Here is a 22,949-nt window from a genome sequence, read left to right on the forward strand (position 1 = left end):
AACATCAGCACAGAGATTTGTGTCATTAATAATAGCCGGGAAGGGCACGAACCAACCAGTAAATCTGGTCTTCTGTGCTCCTTTGAGGAGAAGGGCCTACTAGAAAGGCGTTGAATGATCTGCCCAAGGCAATTTAACAAAAAGCCGGGAAGGGCAGGAAAAAAACCAGTAAATCTGGTCTTCTGTGTTCCTTTGAGGAGAAGGGACTACTAGAAAGGCGCTGAATGATCTGCCCAAGGCAATTTAACAAATAAAAGACAGTGGGGAGAGACCCTGCTTTCTGCCTGCCAAGCATCTAGCAGGAAACAAATGGTTATTTCTAGTCGCATCTAGTCCAACCTCTTGTGAAGAAAATGGCAGAGGACTGCCTGATGCACACATGCACACACACACCCAAGGCAGGAAGACCTTTCTTGTAGGCTTTGTGGCTATAGGTGGTGTTCCTGGAGGCTGAAGTCTCCTTAGCAAACCATTCCTTAGGGAACTGGAATAGGCACAGAAAAAGCCACCCGTATTCCCAGGCATCCAGCATGTTCTCCCATTCATAATCCTGCTTTACATTTTAAATCAATTTTTTTTGCATTTCTTGTATCTGCTGTTCAAGTGAAAAGGAAAACTTGCATTGTATCTTGGATGCATATTCATTTGTTAAAAATGGTTTACCTCTGCTTTTTATGAAACCTATGAAGAGCCCTGCTGGTTCATCGGGTCCAGCATCCTGTTTCACACAGTTGCTAACTGGTTGCCCTGAAAGGTCAACAGACGGGGCATAGGGGCCAAGGCCTTTCCCTGAGGTTGATTCCTAGCACTGCTATTCAAAAGTTTAGTGCCTCTGAATGTGGAGGTTCCCTTTAGTTAGCACAGCTAGTAACCACTGATAGACCTATCCTTCACGATTTTGTCTAATCCCTTTTCCAGCCATCTATGCTTGCAGCTATCCCTACATCCTCTGGCAGTGAATTCAACATTTTAATCAATTGTTGAGTAAAAAAACACCATTTCTTAAAAAGCACTGCCTTATCCATCCTGAATTTACTATCCATCAGCTTCATTGGGTTCCCCAAGAGCTAGTAGTCTGGGTGTAATATATCCACTCAGACCGCGTGGCTGGCTGGCTAGGGCTCCACGCGGTCAAGCACAAACGTTGAGCTTCACTCTTAGAGACAATAAACTATGCGGATCCTAGCAGGGGGCTAGGTCCCGGCCGAGAGCCTATGGAACTCTTGGCCTCTGTAAATAACCTATTGGGAAGTGGGGGGGTGTTGTGGGTGGCAATTTCACAGGGAATATAAGCTGGCCTGAGAGCCGGCAAAAGCTGTCTTGTTACTGATTGAATAAAGTACACTTTGCTGAAATCACTCTCAGTCTGTGTACTTTTCACTGGCGACGAGGATGGGATCCATCTCCCTCTGAACAGAGACCACGTTCCGGACATCGCTGTGAGCCGCCGCGCCGAATTTGCCACCGCCACCAGCATCGAGCATCTTTGAGAAGCGCTGCTCACCGCATTGCTCCCGAGCTCTGAGCATCGCGCCGCTGCCCCCGAGAGCCGCACCGCCCCGCCTCTACGCAACTCCGAGCACCACATTGCTGACTACGAGACAGCCCCACGCCGCTCCTCCCCTACGCTCACTGATTCCCGCCATTCCTGCCGTCACTCCACGTGTAGCAGTAAGATGGGGGCCACCCAGGAAAGCATCGCTGCCTTCGATATCTCCCGCCCCACACAATGGGAGACCTGGCTCGAGATCCTGGAGAACTACTTCGACTGCCACGTCATTGTGGACCAGGGGAAGAAAAAAGCCCATCTCCTTCGGTCGTGCGGTATGGACACCGTCTTGCTACTCAAGGACCTCATAGGACCAAAACAGACCACGGATGAGCCCTACCCCGTGCTGGTGAAGGCGTTGACTGACCACCTTTCGCCGAAGCCCACAAAGTTTACTGAGCGCATGGACTTTTGTGCGCGGGTCCAAGGGCCAGATGAGCCGGCCTCCAAGTTCTTGGCCGGGCTCAGGCGAGCGGCCACCAATTGTTCCTTTCCCCACCTAGCAGACACCTTGCTGACCCAGTTCCTTGTGGGGTTAAGGGAGCCCAAGCTCCACAGGAGGCTGGTCAGCCAGGACGACCTGGACCTGGATAAAGTGATCCGGGAGGCCACCGCTTACGAGAAGGCCCATCAAAATCGCCATGCCAAGGCGGTCCACTGCACCCAAGCGACTGTCGGCTCCGACACCTCGGACGAGGAGGAGGTACTACAGGTCCGCCAGTGGGCATCCCAGCGCCCACATCAATCGTCCTACTAAACGAGCAAGGCTTCTACCACTTCAGCTCCGTGTGCCAGCTGTGGGGAAGACCATGAGCGCACGTCATGCCATTTCCGAAACGCGGTCTGCCGCACATGCAACAAATTGGGGCACATCGCCAGGGTTTGCCGCTCCAGAGGCCAACGCCAGAAGTCGTCAGCTCACCAGGTCACGCCGAAGCAGCACATGGACCTCCACAGCATATCAGCCCATCACCAGCAACACCTGGTATGTAACTTGACCTGAATCCTTGCATCTCTGCTCCAGACCTTGTGGAACTCTTCTCGGCTTGATCCTCTGCTTTTGACCCTCGGCTTCGTTGACCTTCGTTCATCTCTGACTCCTCTGATATCGTTGTGATTTATGGACTTGAAACTTTGGTATGTCTGACCCTGCTTCTGGACTGTGATTTAAACCTGCTTGAACCTTGCTACCTGATTTGCCCGGCTTGACCTCGGACTGTTCCTGGACTTTGGCTTACTTGCGTCACGCCCCCTGGTCCTGCCGTGACATCGGGGCGGTTCTGGGACATCGGCTGCCGGATGGCTGCGAGGTCCTGGTTGCCTATTATTCATGGACTCTGTCAGTGGCCGAGCGCAACTACGCGCAAATTGATAAAGAGGCCTTGGCTACTGTGGCGGGGGTGAAAAAAGTTCACCACTATCTGTATGGACACCCGTTCACAGTCCTCACGGACTATAAGCCGTCTCTCTAGCTACTCTGTCATGTCCCCCTTCAGTTGTCTCTTATCTAAAGTGAAAAGTCCTGGGAAGAGGCTGTGAGAGGGAGTAAAGAAGAAAAGCTGGAAGGGGGGGAAAATAAAGGTAGCTTGGCTGGGTGATGGGGAGACAAGCAGAAAAAGGGGAGAGGCTATGGGGGTTCATGGAAAAAAGCAGATAAATTAGTGGGAAAGAGGAAAATGAGATGTCCCCGTAAGTCCTTGTGGGACCCCCACTTGTATGTATTCATTTATATCCCATCTTTCTCCCCAATGGCCTTGTTCCGATGGAGACCCAAAGCAGCTTACATCATTTTCCATGTTATCTTCATAACAACCCTATCAGGTAGTTCAGACCAAGAGTGTATGACTGGCCCAAGGTCATTCAATAAATACATGTTTCTGCCATTTATGAAAGTGCTCTGTGCTTACAGGATGGATGAACATTTTATGTTTAGAAATATGTCTCCTGGCACTCATGTCTTCCAAAAACAGCATGGGAAAAGCACCCCCTCCCAACACCTTTAAAAGATGCACCCAGGAAATGTTTAGTCCCAAAAGTAATAGACTGTAGCTTTGGATTCTTTGGACATTCTGCAAATGTGTCAAGGATCTTCCACTGATTAAACCAGTCTGCCAAAATAAAATAAAATAAAATGATGTGCTAATTTAAATACTGTCCAGTCTACCGTACTTGGCAACAGAGCTATGTGGGAGAGAGTACCTGTCTTCGAGGTCCTGCCTGTCAGCTCTGCCCACGCTTTAACGCCACCTGGCTGCCTTCTTGGGCTTCCGAAAGCTTCCCAAGTATCTGCTTTCCAAATGCCTCCCCATGCTCACTATACTCAATCAAGTGGAGGAACAATCACAGGCTCTGCCAAATAATAATGCTCAGAAGCTGAAGACATTATCTTGTGAGTGATCTGAATTTAATATAATGCCATTTCACTGAAACAAATGTAACTGTGCAAAGAAAAAAAGCAACTCATTTATAATCTCCAGACAGATTCCTGACATTCAAAGTATTACAATAATTAATTCCCTTGAAATCCAGCCTCCGCTCACGTAAATCTGTTCAACTTGGGGGTTTTTTCTCTAGCAAATGTCATAAAAATGCCTCCATTCTTGCCAACTTGGATTGTGATCATAAGCTGCTTGTTGGATCTCCAAGGACACAAGAAGAAAGGGGGAAACTGATAACAAATTATTATTTGCATAGAAAGAATGCTCACTTAATTCTGAGAAAAAAAATGTAAGAATGTCTGTACAAGCTACATTGGAGAAAACATTTGCAGAATCTGCTTCAAAGCCTTATTGCTTGGAAACAATAGCCAATGTTTTTTTGGAGGGGGGGTTAGTAGCTGGAGAGAAACACCTAGAAGAGAAGAAAGATGCCATGATCTTGCTCAAGTGGAGTAGCTGAATTAGTCTGATGTTTTTTCTGCAGAGGAAGAGTCTTGTGGCATTGTAAAGACTTACAAGAGGACCCATGCTGGGTCAGATCAATGGCCTGTTTAGTCAAGCATCTAGTTTCCCTCAGACAGGGATTTATCAACTGGAAGAAAATGAACCTAGGGAATTTCAGTCAGTACATGAGAGCCCCATTCACAAGTTACAGTGAAAGCACATACAATCTGCACAGTGTACACTTGATTTTTTTTTAAATAGGTGTGTTGAGTAATTCTGATGTTACACTCAACCCAAGTACAGCTGAACATGTGATACAAGCCCCACATTTATCCAGGTACTGGTCCCTGGTTTCAGTTGTAAAGTGAAAGCACATTGGCTCTCTCTTACAAACAGATGCACTCAAACTCATGCAAGATATGTGTGTGCGTTCGGTGTAACATATGAACAGGGCTAAGAAAGTCAATAAACAGAAGTCAAACTGTGTAATCTTGTGTTGTATAGGAAACCCATAAGCATTGTCCAGTTTGGTGTAGTGGTTAAGTGTGCGGACTCTAATCTGGGAGAACTGGGTTTGATTCCCCACTCCTCCACTTGCACCTGGCTGGATGACCTTGGGCAAGCCATAGTTCTGAAAAGAGCTGTCCTCGAAAAAGAGCAGTTTCTGTCTCTCAGTCCCACCTACCTCATAGGGTGTCTGTTGTGGGGAGGGGAAAGGAGTTTGTAAGCCGCTCTGAGATTCCTTTGGGTAGTGAAGGGCGGGGTATAAATCCAATCTCTTCTCTTCTCCATTACTGTTAAAACGTGGACTGTACTTTTGACCCCTGTTCTCAAGTCTTCTAAGGGACCTGAGTGTCCTGGGTATTACAGAGACTGCTTTTTTGCTTTTTCAGTGGGATGCTTCCAGTTCTTCACAGCATGCCAGGGGTACAATTTAATACCAGGTAGCCATACCCTGGGCCCAGTTATGTCAGCTAGGCATCCTGCAGCCATCCTATAAAATACAGACAAAGAGGCCTTAACATCATAGTTTCAAAGATGTGGTTCTGTCTCCCCACATTAATTTTCAGAGTTAGAGAGCAATCAGCAACTTGCACACTGTTTAGCACTGGGGGGGGTGTATTTTGGTTTGAACCACCACAGCTATCTGCAACCTCTTTCTAACAGTGGCCATTCAGTTGTCACAGGGAAGACCACAAACAGGCCACAGACAACCGCCCTCACCTGTTGACTGTTTGCATATATAGTGCTTGTGTCAGTGCTGCTTGGGAAGAGCAAGAGAGAGAAAAAGAAGGGAGACCAGATAGGTAAGAGAAACAAGAGAATCTGCTTCAAAGCCTTATTGCTTGGACACAATAGCCAACTTTTTGGGTTTTTTTTCAGTAGCTGGAGAGAAACACCTAGAAGAGAAGAAAGATGCCATGATCTTGCTCAAGTGGAGTAGCTGAATTAGTCTGATGTTTTTGCTGCAGAGGAAGAGTCTTGTGGCATTGTAAAGACTTACAAGAGGACCCATGCTGGGTCAGATCAATGGCCTGTTTAGTCAAGCATCTAGTTTCCCTCAGACAGGGATTTAACAACTGGAAGAAAATGAACCTAGGGAATTTCAGTCAGTACATGAGAGCCCCATTCACAAGTTACAGTGAAAGCACATACAATCTGCACAGTGTACACTTGATTTTTTTTTAAATAGGTGTGTTGAGTAATTCTGATGTTACACTCAACCCAAGTACAGCTGAACATGTGATACAAGCCCCACATTTATCCAGGTACTGGTCCCTGGTTTCAGTTGTAAAGTGAAAGCATATTGGCTCTCTCTTACAAACAGATGCACTCAAAGTCATGCAAGATATGTGTGTGCGTTCAGTGTAACATATGAACAGGGCTAAGAAAGTCAATAAACAGAAGTCAAACTGTGTAATCCTATCTTGTGTTGTATAGGAAACCCATAAGCATTGTCCAGTTTGGTGTAGTGGTTAAGTGCGCGGACTCTAATCTGGGAGAACCGGGTTTGATTCCCCACTCCTCCACTTGCACAGGGTGGATTACCTTGGGCAAGCCATAGTTCTGGCACAGCTGTTCTTGAAAAAGAGCAGTTTTTGTCAGAGCTCTCCCAGCCCCACCTACCTCACAGGGTGTCTGTTGTGTGTAGGGGAAGGGAAAGGAGTTTGTAAGCCGCTCTGAGACTCCTTTGGGTAGTGAAGGGCGGGGTATAAATCCAATCTCTTCTCTCTTCTCCAATACTGTTTAAACGTGGACTGTACATTTGACCTCTGCTCTCAAGTCTTCTAAGGGACCTGAGTGTCCTGGGTGTTACAGAGACTGCTGTTTTTTTGCTTTTTCAGGGGGATGCTTCCAGTTCTTCCCAGCATGCCAAGGGTACAATTTAATACCAGGTAGCCATACCCCGGGCCCAGTTATGTCAGCTAGGCATCCTGCAGACATCCTATGGAATACAGACAAAGAGGCCTTAACATCGTAGTTTCAAAGATGTGGTTTTGTCTCCCCACATTAATATTCAGAGTTAGAGAGCACTCAGCAACTTGCACACTGTTTAGCACTGGGGGGGGGGTTGTATTTTGGTTTGAACCACCACAGCTATCTGTGACCTCTTTCTAACAGTGGCCATTCAGGCCTGTTTACATCTTGAGAAGGTTGCTCTTTTGACGGCGATGGCGATGGGGGAAAGTCAAAATCAATTCCCAGTGCCGAAAGGAGTTTGGATCCTGACGCTAAGTCGTTTGCAGTTAAGCGTTGGCCTTGATGGACGACTAAAATTTCAACGGGAGAAGACCAGCGGTAACGTACTTTGTTTTCTAGCAGCTTTTGAGTTAGTGGTCTTAGTTGTCGTCTATGTTGTAATGTCTCTTGTGAGAGGTCTAGCAGGACCGAAATTTTTGTATTTTGAAATGAAAGGCCTCTCTTTTCCCTTGATAGTCTCAGGATCTTTTCCCTTGTTCGGCTGTCGGGGAAAGATGCAATAATATCCCTTGGGTATTTAGCGGTTTTCCTGGAGGCTGGACCAACGCGGTAAGCTCTGTCGATGAGTGGGGCCACGTTGTCTTCTAAATTTAAAAGTTTAGCTAGCCAGGAAGCGATAAAGATTTTAAGGTCAGACTCTCCTTCTGCGTCCTCAGGCATATTGCGAAACTTTAAATTAGGCTCTCGCAGTTTATTTTCTATCATTATTATTTTAGTAGCGGCCCATTCTTCTGACTTCTTGTAAGTCCTGAATTTCGTCTTGGGCCGTTATAGCTGCTTCAAGGGCCGAATCCGCCGCTTGCGATACTTCTGACAAAGTTGCAGTTATAGATTTCAGCTCGTCTGTGAGCGGTTGAATAGCCAAACGGACCTGGTCAGCAATTGTAGATTCTAGTTGCTGGATCGTTGCTAGGAATTCAAATCGTGATAGTGCTGAGCCGTCGTCCTCAGCATTCACGGGGTCTCGAGCGTCTGCCATTTTAGGATCCCGTTCTGTTGTGCAAAAAGCAATTCTTGGTGACGTTTCTTTCACCAGAAATTTAGTCAGTTGCTGTGGATTCGCCGCTTTTTTAGCTGCCCTCGTCACTCCTGATTTTCCCATTTGCTTTTTCAATTAAGAAGAGTTATTTTTAAAGGTTATTAATGGTGTATAGATGGGTGAGGTGGCGGAGACAGTCCTCTATGCGTCCACCATTACTGGCTGCCAAGCTCCGCCCACAAGTGGCCATTCAGTTGCCACAGGGAAGACCACAAACGGGCCACAGACAACCGCCCTTACCTGTTGACTGTTTGCATATATGGTGCTTGTGTCTGTGCTGCTTGGGAAGAGCAAGAGGGAGACCAGATAGGTAAGAGAAACAAGAAAAGTGTTAGGAAATGTGCAAGGTATTCTTGTGTTTACAGGTGACAGCAAGTAAAACCCAGTGACTTAGAGTTTTGTTCCAGATAAGGATCAGTGTCAACTCACTCATTGTCTCCTCCATACCTCCATCACTTTGTGGGAGGAAGCACTGCTCACCTGACATCCATGGCTAGTGCCACGGCTAGTAGTGCTGCAGGGACCGCTCAGCTTTGGTTTATTCCCAGAAATCAGCAAATACCATGCTACAGACAATTACAAGGTATCTCAAGTAATTTTTATATTTTTTTCATTTTTATATTTTTTAATTTTTTCTTATAAATTATTCACCATTATATTAATTGTCACATAAACATTATCACATAGAAAGAATCATATATCCAAAATTTTAGTAGTGTCTTTTTATATAACAAAATATATTGCACAACCCCTTTATTAATACCAGTCCTCCTTAATTGTACAAACGTTTTAAGAAGGACGACTCCTTTAAGTCTACTTTGAATTAGTGTTCATTCTTCCTCCAACAGAGGTCCAGATGTCCTCCTGTTTCAGGGTCTTCCTCAGGGAGTTCAACAGATATTTCCAAACACAAGGTTGCCAAATACCAAGGTATTTATCCAAATTTCACCAATGAACACTGCACGTGCTTTTCACTTTGGAGGAAGCCTTGAGCTCATATATACACACACACACACACACACACACACACTAATAAATGTATAAAATTACTTGAGATACCTTGCAATTGTCTGTAGCACGGTATTTGCTGATTTTTGGTATTGACAATGGTACAGCATACTTATGATGCATTCTTCTCTCTCAGTCCATAATGTACAGCTTCCCTTAGTTTGTGACATGTCACATCACACTGTTGCCTGAGTCTGGTTCTAATTCTTCCAGGTTTCAGAACAAATCATAAAGCCCCTTGACCTTTACAGTTTGATCCAATGCAGAGTTACTCCCATCCAAGTCCTTTGAAATAATTTGATTTAGGCAGGAGTAACTCTACAAAGGATGGCAGTATTAGGGTGTGAACCTTTTCTATATCCCTTAAGACAATTTTCTCGAAGGTCTGTATACTATAATTGGTAACTTGTGGAATAAATGAAGATTTAGGACGTAATGATTTTCTATCAAACTCAGTATCATCACCAAAAAAGTTTTTCAATTTCAATAAACGCACAAGTTTAAAAATATCAGTCCTGGTCTGAAATGGATCATATCTAGGGTTAGGCACAAAACTCAGGCCATAATTTAAAACCCTACATTCAATGGGGCTAATCAGAGAGATTAAATATTATATTTTGCATTGATTCCGCCTGTAAGGGCGGAACTTTGAAAAATTCTGCTGTTCTCTTTGTTCCCTTAGTCTTCTTTTTGAAGAGCGATCTAAAAAAGGTGTAGTCGAGGGACCCTTATCACTAGAGGTATTCCCAAATTCACCCAATGAATCACCTGTATCCCCATCCGAAGATGTATAGGTGGTATCAGCCCAAGGTACTCTTTTTCTAATTTCTGGCTTAAAGTTCCAAAAATAAACCCTTGCTCCTGAATAGTCACGAGCATCCCTGTCAATTTTTTTCATTTTGAAATCTTTAATTTTTGCCTCCAATTGTTTAATGGAATTATCCATTTCTGCCATTCTGGACTCAAAATCCTTACTATTAGTTTCAGTTTTGAGCTTATCCTCTAGGTTGTTAATTTCCCTTTAACAGTCTCGATTTCCTTATCAGATCTTTGTATAATCAATATCATAAGATCCAATGAACGTTTATTCATAATAGCCATCCATTGTGATTTAAATTCAGCACCATCATCGAACAAGGCAGGAGCCTTTTGGATTCTCAGACCCCTAGGGATCCTTTCTGCTTTAACATACTCAGTTAAAGATACTGCATGTAGAAATATCTTTTTAAACTTCTCTTTCAAAAATAATAATTGAGACCATTCTGTTTTGCTGTCATTAGACATTTCAAACATTGTAGGAAAGCCAGAAAGTATTCTTTATCAGCCTCAGAGAAAGCAAGGGCATTTTAACTTGTCAGTCCATCCTGCCTTGAGCAGATCTGGAAAGGCAGTATACAAAAAAAAAAGGACTACTTTTGGTGTGGGAAAGGAGGATTGGATCAAAAACTCTGCTACTTAAAGTCAATCCTTCTTTTTAGAAACATGGTAGTTAATGAAGGTGTCCTTTCACTCAACTCAGTTCCAATGGATAGCAAGGTGCAGTTGGTCACTCTTCCCCAAATATTCCCAACTACCCTCCCCTGCATTTTGTCAACAGTAAAGATCCTATAGCATAGATTAAAAATATATTCACTTTCCCCCTATTAAGTATGTACTTACGATAGCTAGTAAAATTCTCGCCTCCCTAAAAACAATCCTCACTATTGGTTCCCTCCATCAGACTAGTTTTTCTTTGCTTTCATTGCTCAAAATGGATTACATATAGTCTTAACCCATTTCCTCTTCACTACTCAAGTCGCCTAAGTATATAATAAGTAACATCTACTCTATACAATACTGCATCTCATCTCATCCCCCGCTTCTCCAGATCTGTAAGGGCTGAAGAAGGGATTGTACGTTCTGAGCAACAACGATACTTCACAGCCTTCCCCACACATTTTGTAGCAAAAGTTATACCAAGAAATCCTACTCCCATCATTATTTATGATACTGTTGCTCTGTTAGGAGCTGCGGGGGCCAGAATCTGGAACTCACAGCCAATGCTCCCTCTAAGCCATGGTGTCTTGTGAGCAAAAATCCTACTTTGCGAGCTCCTGGCATTAAAGTTGTGAGCGAGTGATTTGGCTACTGCATAAATGAGTTTGTTCTGGAGCCCTCCTTCCTGAGCTAAGACAAAAATGTGTGAGCCGGAGGCTAAAAATCCACGTGCTAGCTCACACGAACTCAACTTAGAGGGAACACTGCTCACAGCTCTATGTGTTGCTGACCACATGGGTGGGCTGTTGGAGCTACAGGACAGAATGTTTTTTGGGCAGCAAATAGTTCTAAGATGGAGTGACTCCACCCACCCAGTCATTGGCTCACCACTGAGTAGAAAGCACCACCCATACTTCCAAATCAAGTTGAGGAGGATGCCTCAGCGGTAACAGAGTCTGTTATGTTCGATGTTGATTCTTGGATCTTGCTCTGCATTTGACTAAGGTGCAGTACTGATGCTATGCATATACTGTCCATATACTGACGAAGACGTTGCATGTGACAAAAATCAAGGTAAAATGGCAAAGAAAGGAAACTGGAAGTCCCTCTTTCCCCCCTGAAACCAAATGCAGCAAGAGAAAGATTTCAAGGTAAGTTCGCCATGTGTGACAGGGAGTCAGGTAGGGCACCCATGTCTCACCTTGCATCATACCTAATATCCAGTTTGACTCTGACAAAGGGAGGACCAATGCTGCATGGGGTCATTGAATAAGCTTTTAAGCCCTCCTGAAGCATGAACTGGTCCAGAAGCATGAGATGAAGGGACAGAGACAATGTGTTCTTAAATTCCCTTTGGCTAGTAGCTTGCGCCCCTGCCAGCTGGGAGCCATTGAAAAATGGATGGTCAGAAGAGACGTGCATCTGACGTGCAAACCATCTGGTAAGAGAAGGAGCGTGACAGACCTGAACGGGCTTCTGAGTGGCCCTGGGGACTGTATGACCATTTGCATTGCCTGAGTGGCACCTAGGAAGCAGGAGCCATGGACATCTGAGCCGGATGAAAGAACTATGCACCATTTTGGCTCTAAGGAGCACAATTTAGAGGACCTTCCCCCTCTGCTTAAATAACTTATACTTGATTTAGGTTGTTTATTGTATTTTGGTAAGCTTCTTTGATTTCTCACTGTGTGTGGAGAAAAACTGGGTCAAAGTGCCCAAATAAGTAAATATATACCCGAAGTTGTAGGTCACTTAAGGTGACCAGCCCAGTCAGCTCTTGAACTGATATTGGACTTTGGTGTAACTGTTAATCTCACTATTGGGCTCCATGGATACATATACCAGATTTCACTATAGGTTGGACCTTGGAGATACATTCCACTGATGGTAGCACTTCCCCCAATGCAAGAGACTTGTGCCAGAGGGAAAGCTCCATGAACTGAAGGCTGCGATGCCATTTGTGGGATGGATCTGTGGGCTCCAATCCAAAAAACCCTCCAATATTTAGTAGTCATGAACGGACAAGTAGCAATTTGCAGGTTTTATAAACTGTGTTTGCAGGCAGAAAATGTTTTGGACATTTTAAAAATAAATCAATAAATGGAGAAATATCTCAGATATCAAGGGAATACCAATCTTTCCCCAGAGACTTCATTGTCCAAAATGAAATGTCAAGGCCACTGGCCCCTACTTGAAGTGATCATACTAGCTAGCTAATCCCAGATTATAATCTAATTTCTAAAAATTTGACATGAGTGAGGATTACAAAAATCTTATTTTTTGTTGTTGTAACATGTTCTGCTGTATTTTATTGCCCTTTAAGATCTCCTACAAAACAAACAGCTGTTTCAGGTAGTTGTCAAGATAAAGTACGCATATTTTGAACTGTCATTTGGCCTCCAAAATTAATTTCATATTTATTGGCCAAGTGACAATGATGTTCTTAGTGTCTGGAGATCCCAGATCTTATCCACGGAACACAGACATTGCAAAAGTTTACAGCACTGGCTTCTACACTCCCAGCTGAATTAAGAAACCGAAAAACTGGCCAGATTTTTCAGAAGCACATTGGTAGCGATCCAGGGGGGTGCAGACAGCTCTAGAGAACTCTGGTCTCTTTTCTCTGGCAAAATATTACTCTCTGATTCATTGCAGTCAAAATGTCCTTTGTGTCATGTCACAGACTATTTCAGGCCTTTCACAATTATGAGCCAAAATAACAGTATTGCCTCTATTTTCCTTTTTGGGTTGAGAAACCAAGATTAAATAAGAATATTCAAGCAGGCAATTAAATTCTCTGGAAGCTTTGAGTCGTCCACTAGTATTCAGATACTAGTACCATGTTTGATATTAAAGCCAGGGAGTTAAGGTCGGGCTACTGCAAAAGGAAGCCACTTGATTCCCATGGGAACTCTGACCCTCCTTAATCAAAGGATGTCTTCTGTATCCCTTTGAGACACCTCAACTTTCTGGCTGTGATAAATGACCAGAGCTTGCAGGACAATAATCTTCCCTCACAGGCCACTCATGAATCTCACTAACAATGCAGAACCTCTTTTTTTGAGGGGGGGACGACTAATCAAAGGGGCTGACCTTGGAGCTGTCATTCACTCTCGGCCTAACCCACCTCACAGGGCATTGTGAAGATAAAATGGAGGAAAGACTGATGTACAACACTTTGAATCCCCATTGGGGAGAAAGGTGGGGTACAAATGAATCCAGTAAATAAATGAACCTACTACCCATTGCCTGACCCACTGGTGCCAGGTATTAGTCATGTGCTGCCCAGGTCATTCAGTCATGGCCAGACTCTTCTCCATTTACATCACTGGGATGTAACCCCAATTAGAATATCCCTCAAAGAAACATCCATATTTTGCAATTTGTATCTTCCAATAACAGCTCAGATTCTGGTATTTCCCCCAAAGACCTAACAGATCCTTAATATTTTCCTGATCACAAAATATCCACAAATTCTCCAAGACAGGCTGGATCCCACCCAATACCACAGCAGATCCAAATTTGGCCCCAGTAGTAAATGCCCAAGTAAAGCAGCCCAAGGGCATCCCTTGAACTAGCAAATTGGATTCAGTATCCCCCCAGATAGTTCCTCTGCCACTTCAGGATATGAGGCAAAGCTTAGTGGTCTGGGTTTAGTCCCATCCCCAGGATTGCTCCCTCACCACTTCATCCAAGATAAGGAAGGATTCCCACCCGGATTGTTCCCTTGCCATTTTGTAAATGCAATGCCATATTCAAGCTGCAGGATTAGGCAACACATACAAACTGTCTGCTTTCATTCGTTCATCTGTTCCTTCTCCCCAAATTCCTTGCCTTCTTCTCCAGCTCCCTCTATTTGCTGAGTCTTGCTCAAAAAGAACCTCGATCCCAAACCCTGTTCCTCCTCCCAATCTCTGCTCCCCTCCCCCCCTTCTTGCTCAATGGGGATACTAAACACATATAAACACAACACAGAGTTTCCCATTTGCAATTAGACATGGGTTCCACCTTATAAAAAACCCCATTTTCACTAGGAACTGATTTGCCAATTAATTTCCTATTCCTCCAAATGTTTTGTGATTTGGCATTTATTCTTTGACACTGTATATTCCCAAAAAAAGTGTACTGCACTGTCTCTCCAATCCGTGTACTCTTTTACTTTTTCTGTTCTTTTATATGTTCAATAAAGACTAAAATCCACTTTCTGCCTCTGTCTTTTCCCATGGCTTAAACCTGAGATATCCTTCTCAGTTTGTGCTCATGTAAAATTAGACTCAGGGGTCCCTTACCCTTTGGATCTGAGGGGGTGCACCTATAAAGGTCATGCATGAATGAGAAGCCACTCTCGCTCCCCTGGTAACAGGAGAGGGAGAAAAACTTGGCTTATGGAGCTGAGGCTTCAAAGCCTTCTCTTAGCCATGAAGATGGTCTTTGAGCTCTCTGTTCAATATAAGAGCAAGGGTAAAATGTACACTTCTTGGATGAAGATGAGAGCATTTGATACATTGGGTGAAAACAAAACAGACACACAGTACTGAGGCAATGTTGAAATGAGGTGCTTGGGGAAAAAACAGTGCCAAGAACAACCTGCATTGAAGTAGGTATGAATTTTGTACCGTTCAAGAAAGGAAAAATGGGTGTGTTGAGTACAGTGCAACTCTGGGTCACACAATAACAGGAACATCAAGGGCCATCACAAACCATTTGCATACTGTTGCTGCTTCATATATAGACAAAACTAGAATTCTGGCATGTTTTGTATGTTTGTATATTAATTACCAGAGTGGTGCACATGTCGTAGGTTTGAAGATTCAGTGCATAAACATGCAACCTAATATTTGGCACATCTCAGCAGGTAGCCTGGAAATGTGTAGACCATGGGTCCTCAACATGGTGTCCATGGATACCTTTCCTGGAGCCCTCCCCAAGTGTTTTTAGAAAGTGGGTGGGGTCAGATGGGGCTTCTAATTGACCACTGGAGATTTGATTGACCATGCAGATTAGCATGTTGTTGTTTTCAGAGGCAACGGTCACCGGTGTTGGTTTCATTCTCTCTCACTCAGTTTCCCTGGTATATTTTTTTTTAAATCGCTCCTCTTGTCTCCTACTCTTAGGCTTCCTCTGTGTTTGTCTCCACCTTCTGTGATGGCCATTTTGTGATTGGCTCCATCTTCTCTGGTGCCTATTTTGTGGCTGCCAAAATTCCACAGGTGTCCACAGGCTCAAAGCATTAGGAACCCGATACTGACAATACTGAGAGAAGGAGAGAAGTGTATACCTGTGTGTGTTGAGCAGAACTCCCGGAAGGCCAGGAGGCTGAGCTTCAGTGTCCTGCACAACTCCTGCAGCTGTATCTGCTGCCTCTCCTGTACTCTGGATTAAATATGGTCCCTAAATTTATATTAGGAAATGATTATTCCATGGTTGTGGACCACAAGAGTTCCACCTGTTGACCATGAGGACACCAGAACTTTAAGAATGTCACCTCTGTCACTGCCAAACAAACCTGGAAGGTACAACATATATAATAATATCTATTGTGGGACCTTACTGGCCACTGGAACCGTCTCTGTGTGTCTTTCCCGTCCATCTGCTGCAGATTCAAAGTTTTCAATTTACAGAGCACAGAATTTTAATTTCTGTGAAATGTCACGCACAGTTTTGCCAATACCCCACATCCCTATTTCCACGACAAAGAACAACAAATCCCCTCCTCACCCCGTATATTGGGAAAATCTAGATTTCATAACAGCAGCCAAGAATTTTATTGGCACTCTGTCATGTTGAATTAGGTTTTTATAGGGAAAAAAGTCATGTTTGTGAAAGTGCACACAAAGAAAGAATGACCACAGGCATGAGGAAATGTCCCTTTTATTATAGATAATTTGTTTACACAGAAGATTTGAATGAGAAATATGTACACACTTATCCTCATACTGATGTTTTAAGAATTCCACAAAATCAAGTAGAGAAATGGAACAAATACCTAGCATGATATCCCATCCAGTCTAGTGTAAGGAAAATTCTACAATTTAAACATGGCTAGGAGGTCTACTCCAGAGAAAATGACCACTGTCCTACAAAAATGTGCAGCAGGAAAGTTAGAAGATAATGCACTGATTTAAGCAACTAATTTGGGAAACATTATTTGCCCAGCTGGGCTTTTCAAAGTGAATATCAAGTCATATAAAAGCTGCTGGGGACACAGACAGCTCAGCCCCACCCAAAGCCCTTTCTATCAGTGAACCGGGCTGGAGGGAGAGTTACCCCAGTACCCCCACTTCTTTCACCATGTGACCATTCTGACAATTTCTCACAATCCTTTTGAGCATCTTCTGGAACGTACTAATCAAACCAGCAATGGGCTCAGAAGAGTGTAACTCTGCTTAAGACCACACTACAAATGGATGAAATGGAGCTATTAGACAGAGGGCCCTGTGCCTCCTTCAATCAGACGAAGTGTCCCTCATGATGCAAATTTGCACTTTGACATTGGCACAGGCCACTCCCAAGTGCATGGGGTGGCCTGAAGGCTCTTATTTCCTTCATGTGGCCTGCAAAACAGCAAAATGGATGAAATGGAGCTATTAGACAGAGAACCCTGTATCCTTCAATCAGACGAAGTGTCCCTCATGATGCAAATTTGCACTTTGACATTTGCACAGGCCACTCCCAAGTGCATGAAGGCTCTTATTTCCTTCATGTGGCCTGCAAAACAGCAAACTTCCTAATGGCAGGAATTGGTTTGCCTTCATTAGTCTATTCTATTTGTACCCTTCAAAGGAACTCCAAGAGTATCATACCTAATTGACTCTCTTCCCATTTTATTCCTACAACCACCATGTGAGGCAGGCTACAGTGAGAGATAGTGACCGGCCCCTGGTTACCTAATGAACGTGATGACTGAGCTGTGATTTGAACCCAGATCTCATCACTATAGCTCACTCAAATACTTTCAATATGAAGTTACTGGCCTTTAAACAGATGAGTGTTTATTCCATACTGGAAAAAAACTAGTAACCAAAATGCAGCACCTGGGAAAGCTGAGAAAAATCAGACTCTGGCTGGTGGGAATTATGGAAATTAAACTGCTCTTATTTTGCATAATGTATTTGGTCCAGCTTGCAGTAATCACAGGAAAGAGCAACGGATCGGATCTGAAGCTGTCAGGATACAACAAGGGCTACGACCCATCAGATCAACTGTCCCTGTAGAGTCCAGCATCCTGTTTCCCACAATGGACAGCCATATGCAACATGTCTTCAAGCAGGGCATGAAGCCCAAAGCCTTCCCTCTACTGCTACCAACCGGCAACTGGCATTTAAAGATGCACTGCCTCTGAACACAGAGGTTCCAATTATCCCTCATGGTCAATAGCCACTGAGGGATCTATCCTCCATGAACTGGTTCAATCCCCTTTTACAGTCATCTAAGCCAGTGGCCATCCCAAAGCCTTCCCTCTACTGCTACCAACTGGCAACTGGCATTTAAAGATGCACTGTCTCTGAACACGGAGGTTCCAATTATCCCTCATGGTTAATAGCCACTGAGGGACCTATCCTCCATGAACTGGTTTAATCCCCTTTATAGTCATCTAAGCCAGTGGCCGTCACTGTGGCCTGTAGCAGTGAGTTCCACAGATTAATTATGTTATAAGAAGGAGTGTTTATTCCAACTCCAACTGCGTCACGTGCCCATTCCAGGGCAATACAATACTGTCTTATTTCCTCACCTGTTTCCTAACAATCCTTAGTACTAAATTCACCGTTTTTCACTCCTGTCACAGAGTCGACATTTTCACTGACCTTCACACCTTGATGCCAAGGTCTTTTTCCCTGTTGCTAACCAACAGTTCAGCCTCTATCAGCGGGCATCACTTTTATGCATACTTACACTGACCCTCATTTGCTAAACTCTTACCCACTTTGTACTGATCTTCTTGCTGCCCTTCATAAACGTTGGTTTTCACCTCCCTGAACAGAGTGGTGTTGTCTGCACTCTCAGGCCATTTTATTGCTCTCCCCTGCCCCCAATTCACTGACGAAACAACACTAGCCCCTAACAGTGGGAGGGCTTCTAATGTCCTGGCCCCACTGGTGGACCTCCTGATGGCACTGGTATTTCTGGCCACTGGGTGATACAGAGTGTTGGACTGGATGGGCCTTTGGCCTGATCCAACATTGGCATCTCTTATGTTCTTAATAAAGACCCCTAGGAAACCCCACTGCTTTATTCACTGGAAACCTTGTTCAGTGATACCTTTGCTTTCACCAGTCGTTTCCCCCCCACACTCAGCATACCTAGACATTACCATGGTTAGAGGACCAGACGAGGACCAAGGAAACATGGGTTCATCTCCTCCCCACTGTCACACAGAACTCACTGGGTGACCTTGGCTCAGTCACCAGCTCTCAGCCTGGCCTATCTCACATGGAAGAGAGACTTGTATGGTGCCTTCAGATCCTCGGAGGAAGGGGAGGATAAAAACTGGGATGGCTTTTCACAGCCATAAGGGCTAGAGACTTGCTTTAAAAAAAAAACCACCCTGTGATTTTTAATACACCGATTTATGCAACCAGGACCACAGTCTGCAGCTGCACTGTGAAAGCCTGGCACTCGCCCTCCCCTGGAGCAGAATCAATGCTCTAGGGAAGGTGTCTACACCGTTCTTTGGAATGCGGAGTATGTATTCCAAGGGCAAGCTCTGCAGGGGTACGTGATTGATCCAGCTTTCAAATATTTCCAAATAGCAACTCCCCTCCTCCACAAAGCATTGTTTGCACAAAGCCGGCTTACCGAGTGCCAACACGAAACTGTTGCTTCTGGCAGCAGGTTTTGAGGGCTTGCTGCTTTCCTCCTGCCTCTTAAATCTCTACCTCCCCAGAGAGCTTACGAAAGAAAAAGGGCCAAGTCCCAAGCAGTGGGTGGCATATCATTTTGCTATATTTGCATCAGGAGTCAAAATATTCAAGACCTGCACTGTTTGTGTAGAATCAAAACAACTAGAACACTCTCCCTCACCTTCACCATAATCCAAAAAGTGAAAGAGGGAGAGAGATTTAAAGGAGAGAGATTCAGGTGGGTAGCTGAAGAAGTGTGCCTGCACACAAAACCTTATACCCAGAATTAAACTTCGTTGGTCATAAAGGTGCCACTGGACTCAGACTTTGTTCTATTGTTTTTAAAAGAATGAGAGACAGAAATCAAATGTTTTCATATTATAAATATAACAGTATTTGATTTTAAAAAAAACCCACACCAAAGCATCACATCTACACGTGCAAGAAGCACTATTATTGTTCAAAGGGAGTACTTCACACATTTTATCAGGGAACAGGTATAGCCTAGTGGCTATGAGACTGAAATCCTGATTGAGAAATCCTGAGTTTGAATCTCACCACTGCCATTCACTAGGTAATGTTAAGCATATCACTATCTTTCAGGCCCCCACCTGCCATGGGCCTACCTTATGGGCTTGTTGTAAGGACACACAGCAAAACAACACAGGTGACGTGTTTTGAACACTTTGTAGTGCTATAGAAATGCTCAATATTGTTAACAACAAGCATGGACATTAAGAAATGAATCCTTTGAAGAGTGATTTCAAATGCAAACAAGAGGAACTAGTAATTTCACAGTAAAGTTGATACTCACACACACACAGACACATTTTTTTTCCTGCTGGAAATTTACAGAGAGTTCTATGAGCAAAGATCCAACTGGAAGAGAAAGTTTATTTCAGCACCTGCATCATGTTGTGTCTGGCCCTACAAGAGCTGTAATTCCAAGCAAGTTCCCATGGGGGGGAAAACCTTTCACAGTTTTGGATACTAAGGCGTACTTATTATTTTCTTCTACACTGCACAACTCAAAGGATGCATGGCATAATCTTAAAAAAAAAAAGACAACCCAGAGTGATCACTAGCCACACGAAGTGAACCGTTTTAAAAACTGCCATTTGGAAAGGTTTAAGCACATGTTGGACTGTGAAATCAGCAGGATTTAAAAGTGCTTCACTTTGCCTGGCTTGAGCCCATTGTTTGCAAAATGCTGGAATGGGGTTGTATAAGAAGGCGTCACCAGAAACTTGGCAGTATTCAAAACAAATCATATTCAGACATGAAACATGAACCTTGATTCATTAGTAGATCAGCGACTATGCTCATTTTGTACTTACAAATCCCACTTGCCATAATAAGGGTGGTTGTATTTACCCCCTAACTACACTGAAATATACAATTTCCCATTCAAGATGAGAAGGGCAGGGGGGTCATGCTTCTGTGTCTCTGCTTCCCATGATACCTTTAAGGGCTCCTTTGCACATTTTGTACTCGTTTGCCATCATAGCCAAGATTCCCTGGAGGATGTACCTGTCAAAAAGATACCATATGCCTGCAGGTGAAAGGATACACCTCTCCTTCCCCACCCTGCATTTTCAAACACAAATGTTTACAATGCACTTCCTAAAAACAGCATGTTTGAAGTCTTATTGGGGGCTGGGGAACAGAGGTTAACAGACTCCCTCGCTGCTGAGAAAAACTGCTGTGTCACAGAGGATACTGGAAGAACAAAACTGCTGTGTCACAGAGGATACTGGCAGAACTGTAATATTTCCAATGTTCAACAGAGCAATCCAGCCCAGCAGGATCAAGATTTGGAGAGCAGATTTAAAAGAGGGCTGGGCCACAGAAAATTCGATCAAGGCCCCAGCAAGAAGGAAGGAAAAACAAAGGGGGCAATGGGCTTGGAGGAGGAGGAGAAGAAGAAGAAAAGAAGAAGAGGAGGAGAAGAGGATACCCAAAGGTGTCTTAGAGCGGCTTACAAACTCCGTTCCCTTCCCTTCCCCACAACAGACACCCTGTAAGGTGGGTGGGGCTGAGAGAGCTCTGACAGAAACTGCTCTTTTTTCAAGAACAGCTCTTATCAGAACTATGGCTTGTCCAAGGTCATCCAGCCAGGTGCAAGTGGAGGAGTGGGGAATCAAACCCGGTTCTCCCAGATTAGAGTCCGCGCACTTAACCACTACACCAAACTGGCTCTCCAGCATCTATGAAAAACATCTTGGATTTTTATTGTTGTTTACAACAAAGTGGGCTTCGCATCTGAGTACATCTCCTTGTTTTAACTGACAAATGAGTGACAGCTTGTGACATGAAGGATCATTTCAGAAACTCGTTCCTATTGATTGGGACGCTTTATAGATAGCAAACAAACAAATAAAAAACTGATCCACATGCTAGAATTGCTGAGGATATAAAATCAGGTACAGTTTTGTCTAGAACTGCATGACACGGTGTGACAAACCAAGCCTACGCTGGGAACTACGCAACTGTAGCTAATAAAAAATGGTTCTGAAGCCAATTCGACACTTTGTTAGGCAAAAAAAGTGTTTAAAATTTATCTACAGAAAAACAGCAATAAATACACGTTTGGAGCTGATATATCCATTCTGGAAATGAAAGAAAGAATCTATTGCTCAGGTGTTTGAAAAGTAAAGCTATTTGTTCCTTAGGTACGTTTTTCGCATGCTCTCCTTATGCCGACACATAAGGTGGTGGTGGATCCTTAGCAGCAGTGCCATTTGTGGGATCATCATACGGGGGCAACAGCACCTGAGGAGAACAAAAAGAACAGTAAGTTTTGAACCTGTAAAGGCTGAATCATTTATAGCCCAGCTTTCTTCCTCCGAGCTGCGGTGGCTCAAGTGGTTAAGACGGTCAGTAGTTCAGCAGTTCGAGACCCGAGTGTGCCACATGATAGAGTGAGCTCCCGTCTCTAGTTCCAGCTCCTGCCAACCTAGCAGTTCGAAAGCAAGAAATTGCAAGTAGATAAATAGGTACCACTTCGGTGGGAAGGTAACAGCATTCCGTGCGCCTTGGTGTTTAGTCATGCCGGCCACATGACCACGGAAACGTCTTTGGACAGCGCTGGCTCTTCGGCTTTGAAACGGAGATGAGCACCGCAACCCTAGAGTCGGACTCGACTGGCTTTCGAGCAAGGGAACCTTTACCTTTACCTTTCTTCCTCCAAGAAGATCAGGGTAGTGTGCATGGATTGTCTAGTCTAATATGCATAGACTGTGAAACAATGAATGGTGAAATTCATAGCTAAACAAAGATTTGAACCAGAGCTTCCAAGTTCCACTTGAAGTCTATCCACTACACTAGGAACAGGCAGAAGGCAGACAAGGATCTACTGCAGGGGACTATTAGCCACAAGGTATAGATAGGGGCTCTGGGGCAAGTGATGCTCTGTCTTCTTGGTGCTTGGGAGGGGTCAACAGTGGGAGGGCTTCTAGTGTCCTGGCCCCACTGGTGGACCTCCTGATGGCACTGGTATTTCTGGCCACTGTGTGACACAGAGTGTTGGACTGGATGGGCCTTTGGCCTGATCCATCATTGGCGTCTCTTATGTTCTTATGGGACAACAGCATGGCGCCTGTGGGCATCACGAGGCCCACCAACACCTTTCTTGGTGCCGAGTGTTTTTAAAAGAAGGTGGGGCCACATGGGAC

General features: G+C 44.3%; 1 protein-coding gene across 1 annotated transcript in view; it reads right to left on the reverse strand.

The window, feature by feature from the left end:
• Positions 1 to 21,875: 21,875 nt before the first annotated feature.
• The window catches only part of LAPTM4B (lysosomal protein transmembrane 4 beta), a 91,654-nt gene continuing 90,580 nt past the window's right edge, over positions 21,876 to 22,949 (reverse strand). Inside the window, exon 7 of the mRNA XM_015409860.1 lies at positions 21,876 to 22,047. Coding sequence (XP_015265346.1) covers positions 21,970 to 22,047 — 78 coding nt within the window. The 3' untranslated portion in view covers positions 21,876 to 21,969. The remainder of the gene's footprint in view (positions 22,048 to 22,949) is intronic.

This window comes from Gekko japonicus, unplaced genomic scaffold (assembly GCF_001447785.1).
Source record: "Gekko japonicus isolate JY-2015 unplaced genomic scaffold, Gekko_japonicus_V1.1 scaffold47, whole genome shotgun sequence".
Lineage (NCBI taxonomy): Eukaryota > Metazoa > Chordata > Lepidosauria > Squamata > Gekkonidae > Gekko > Gekko japonicus.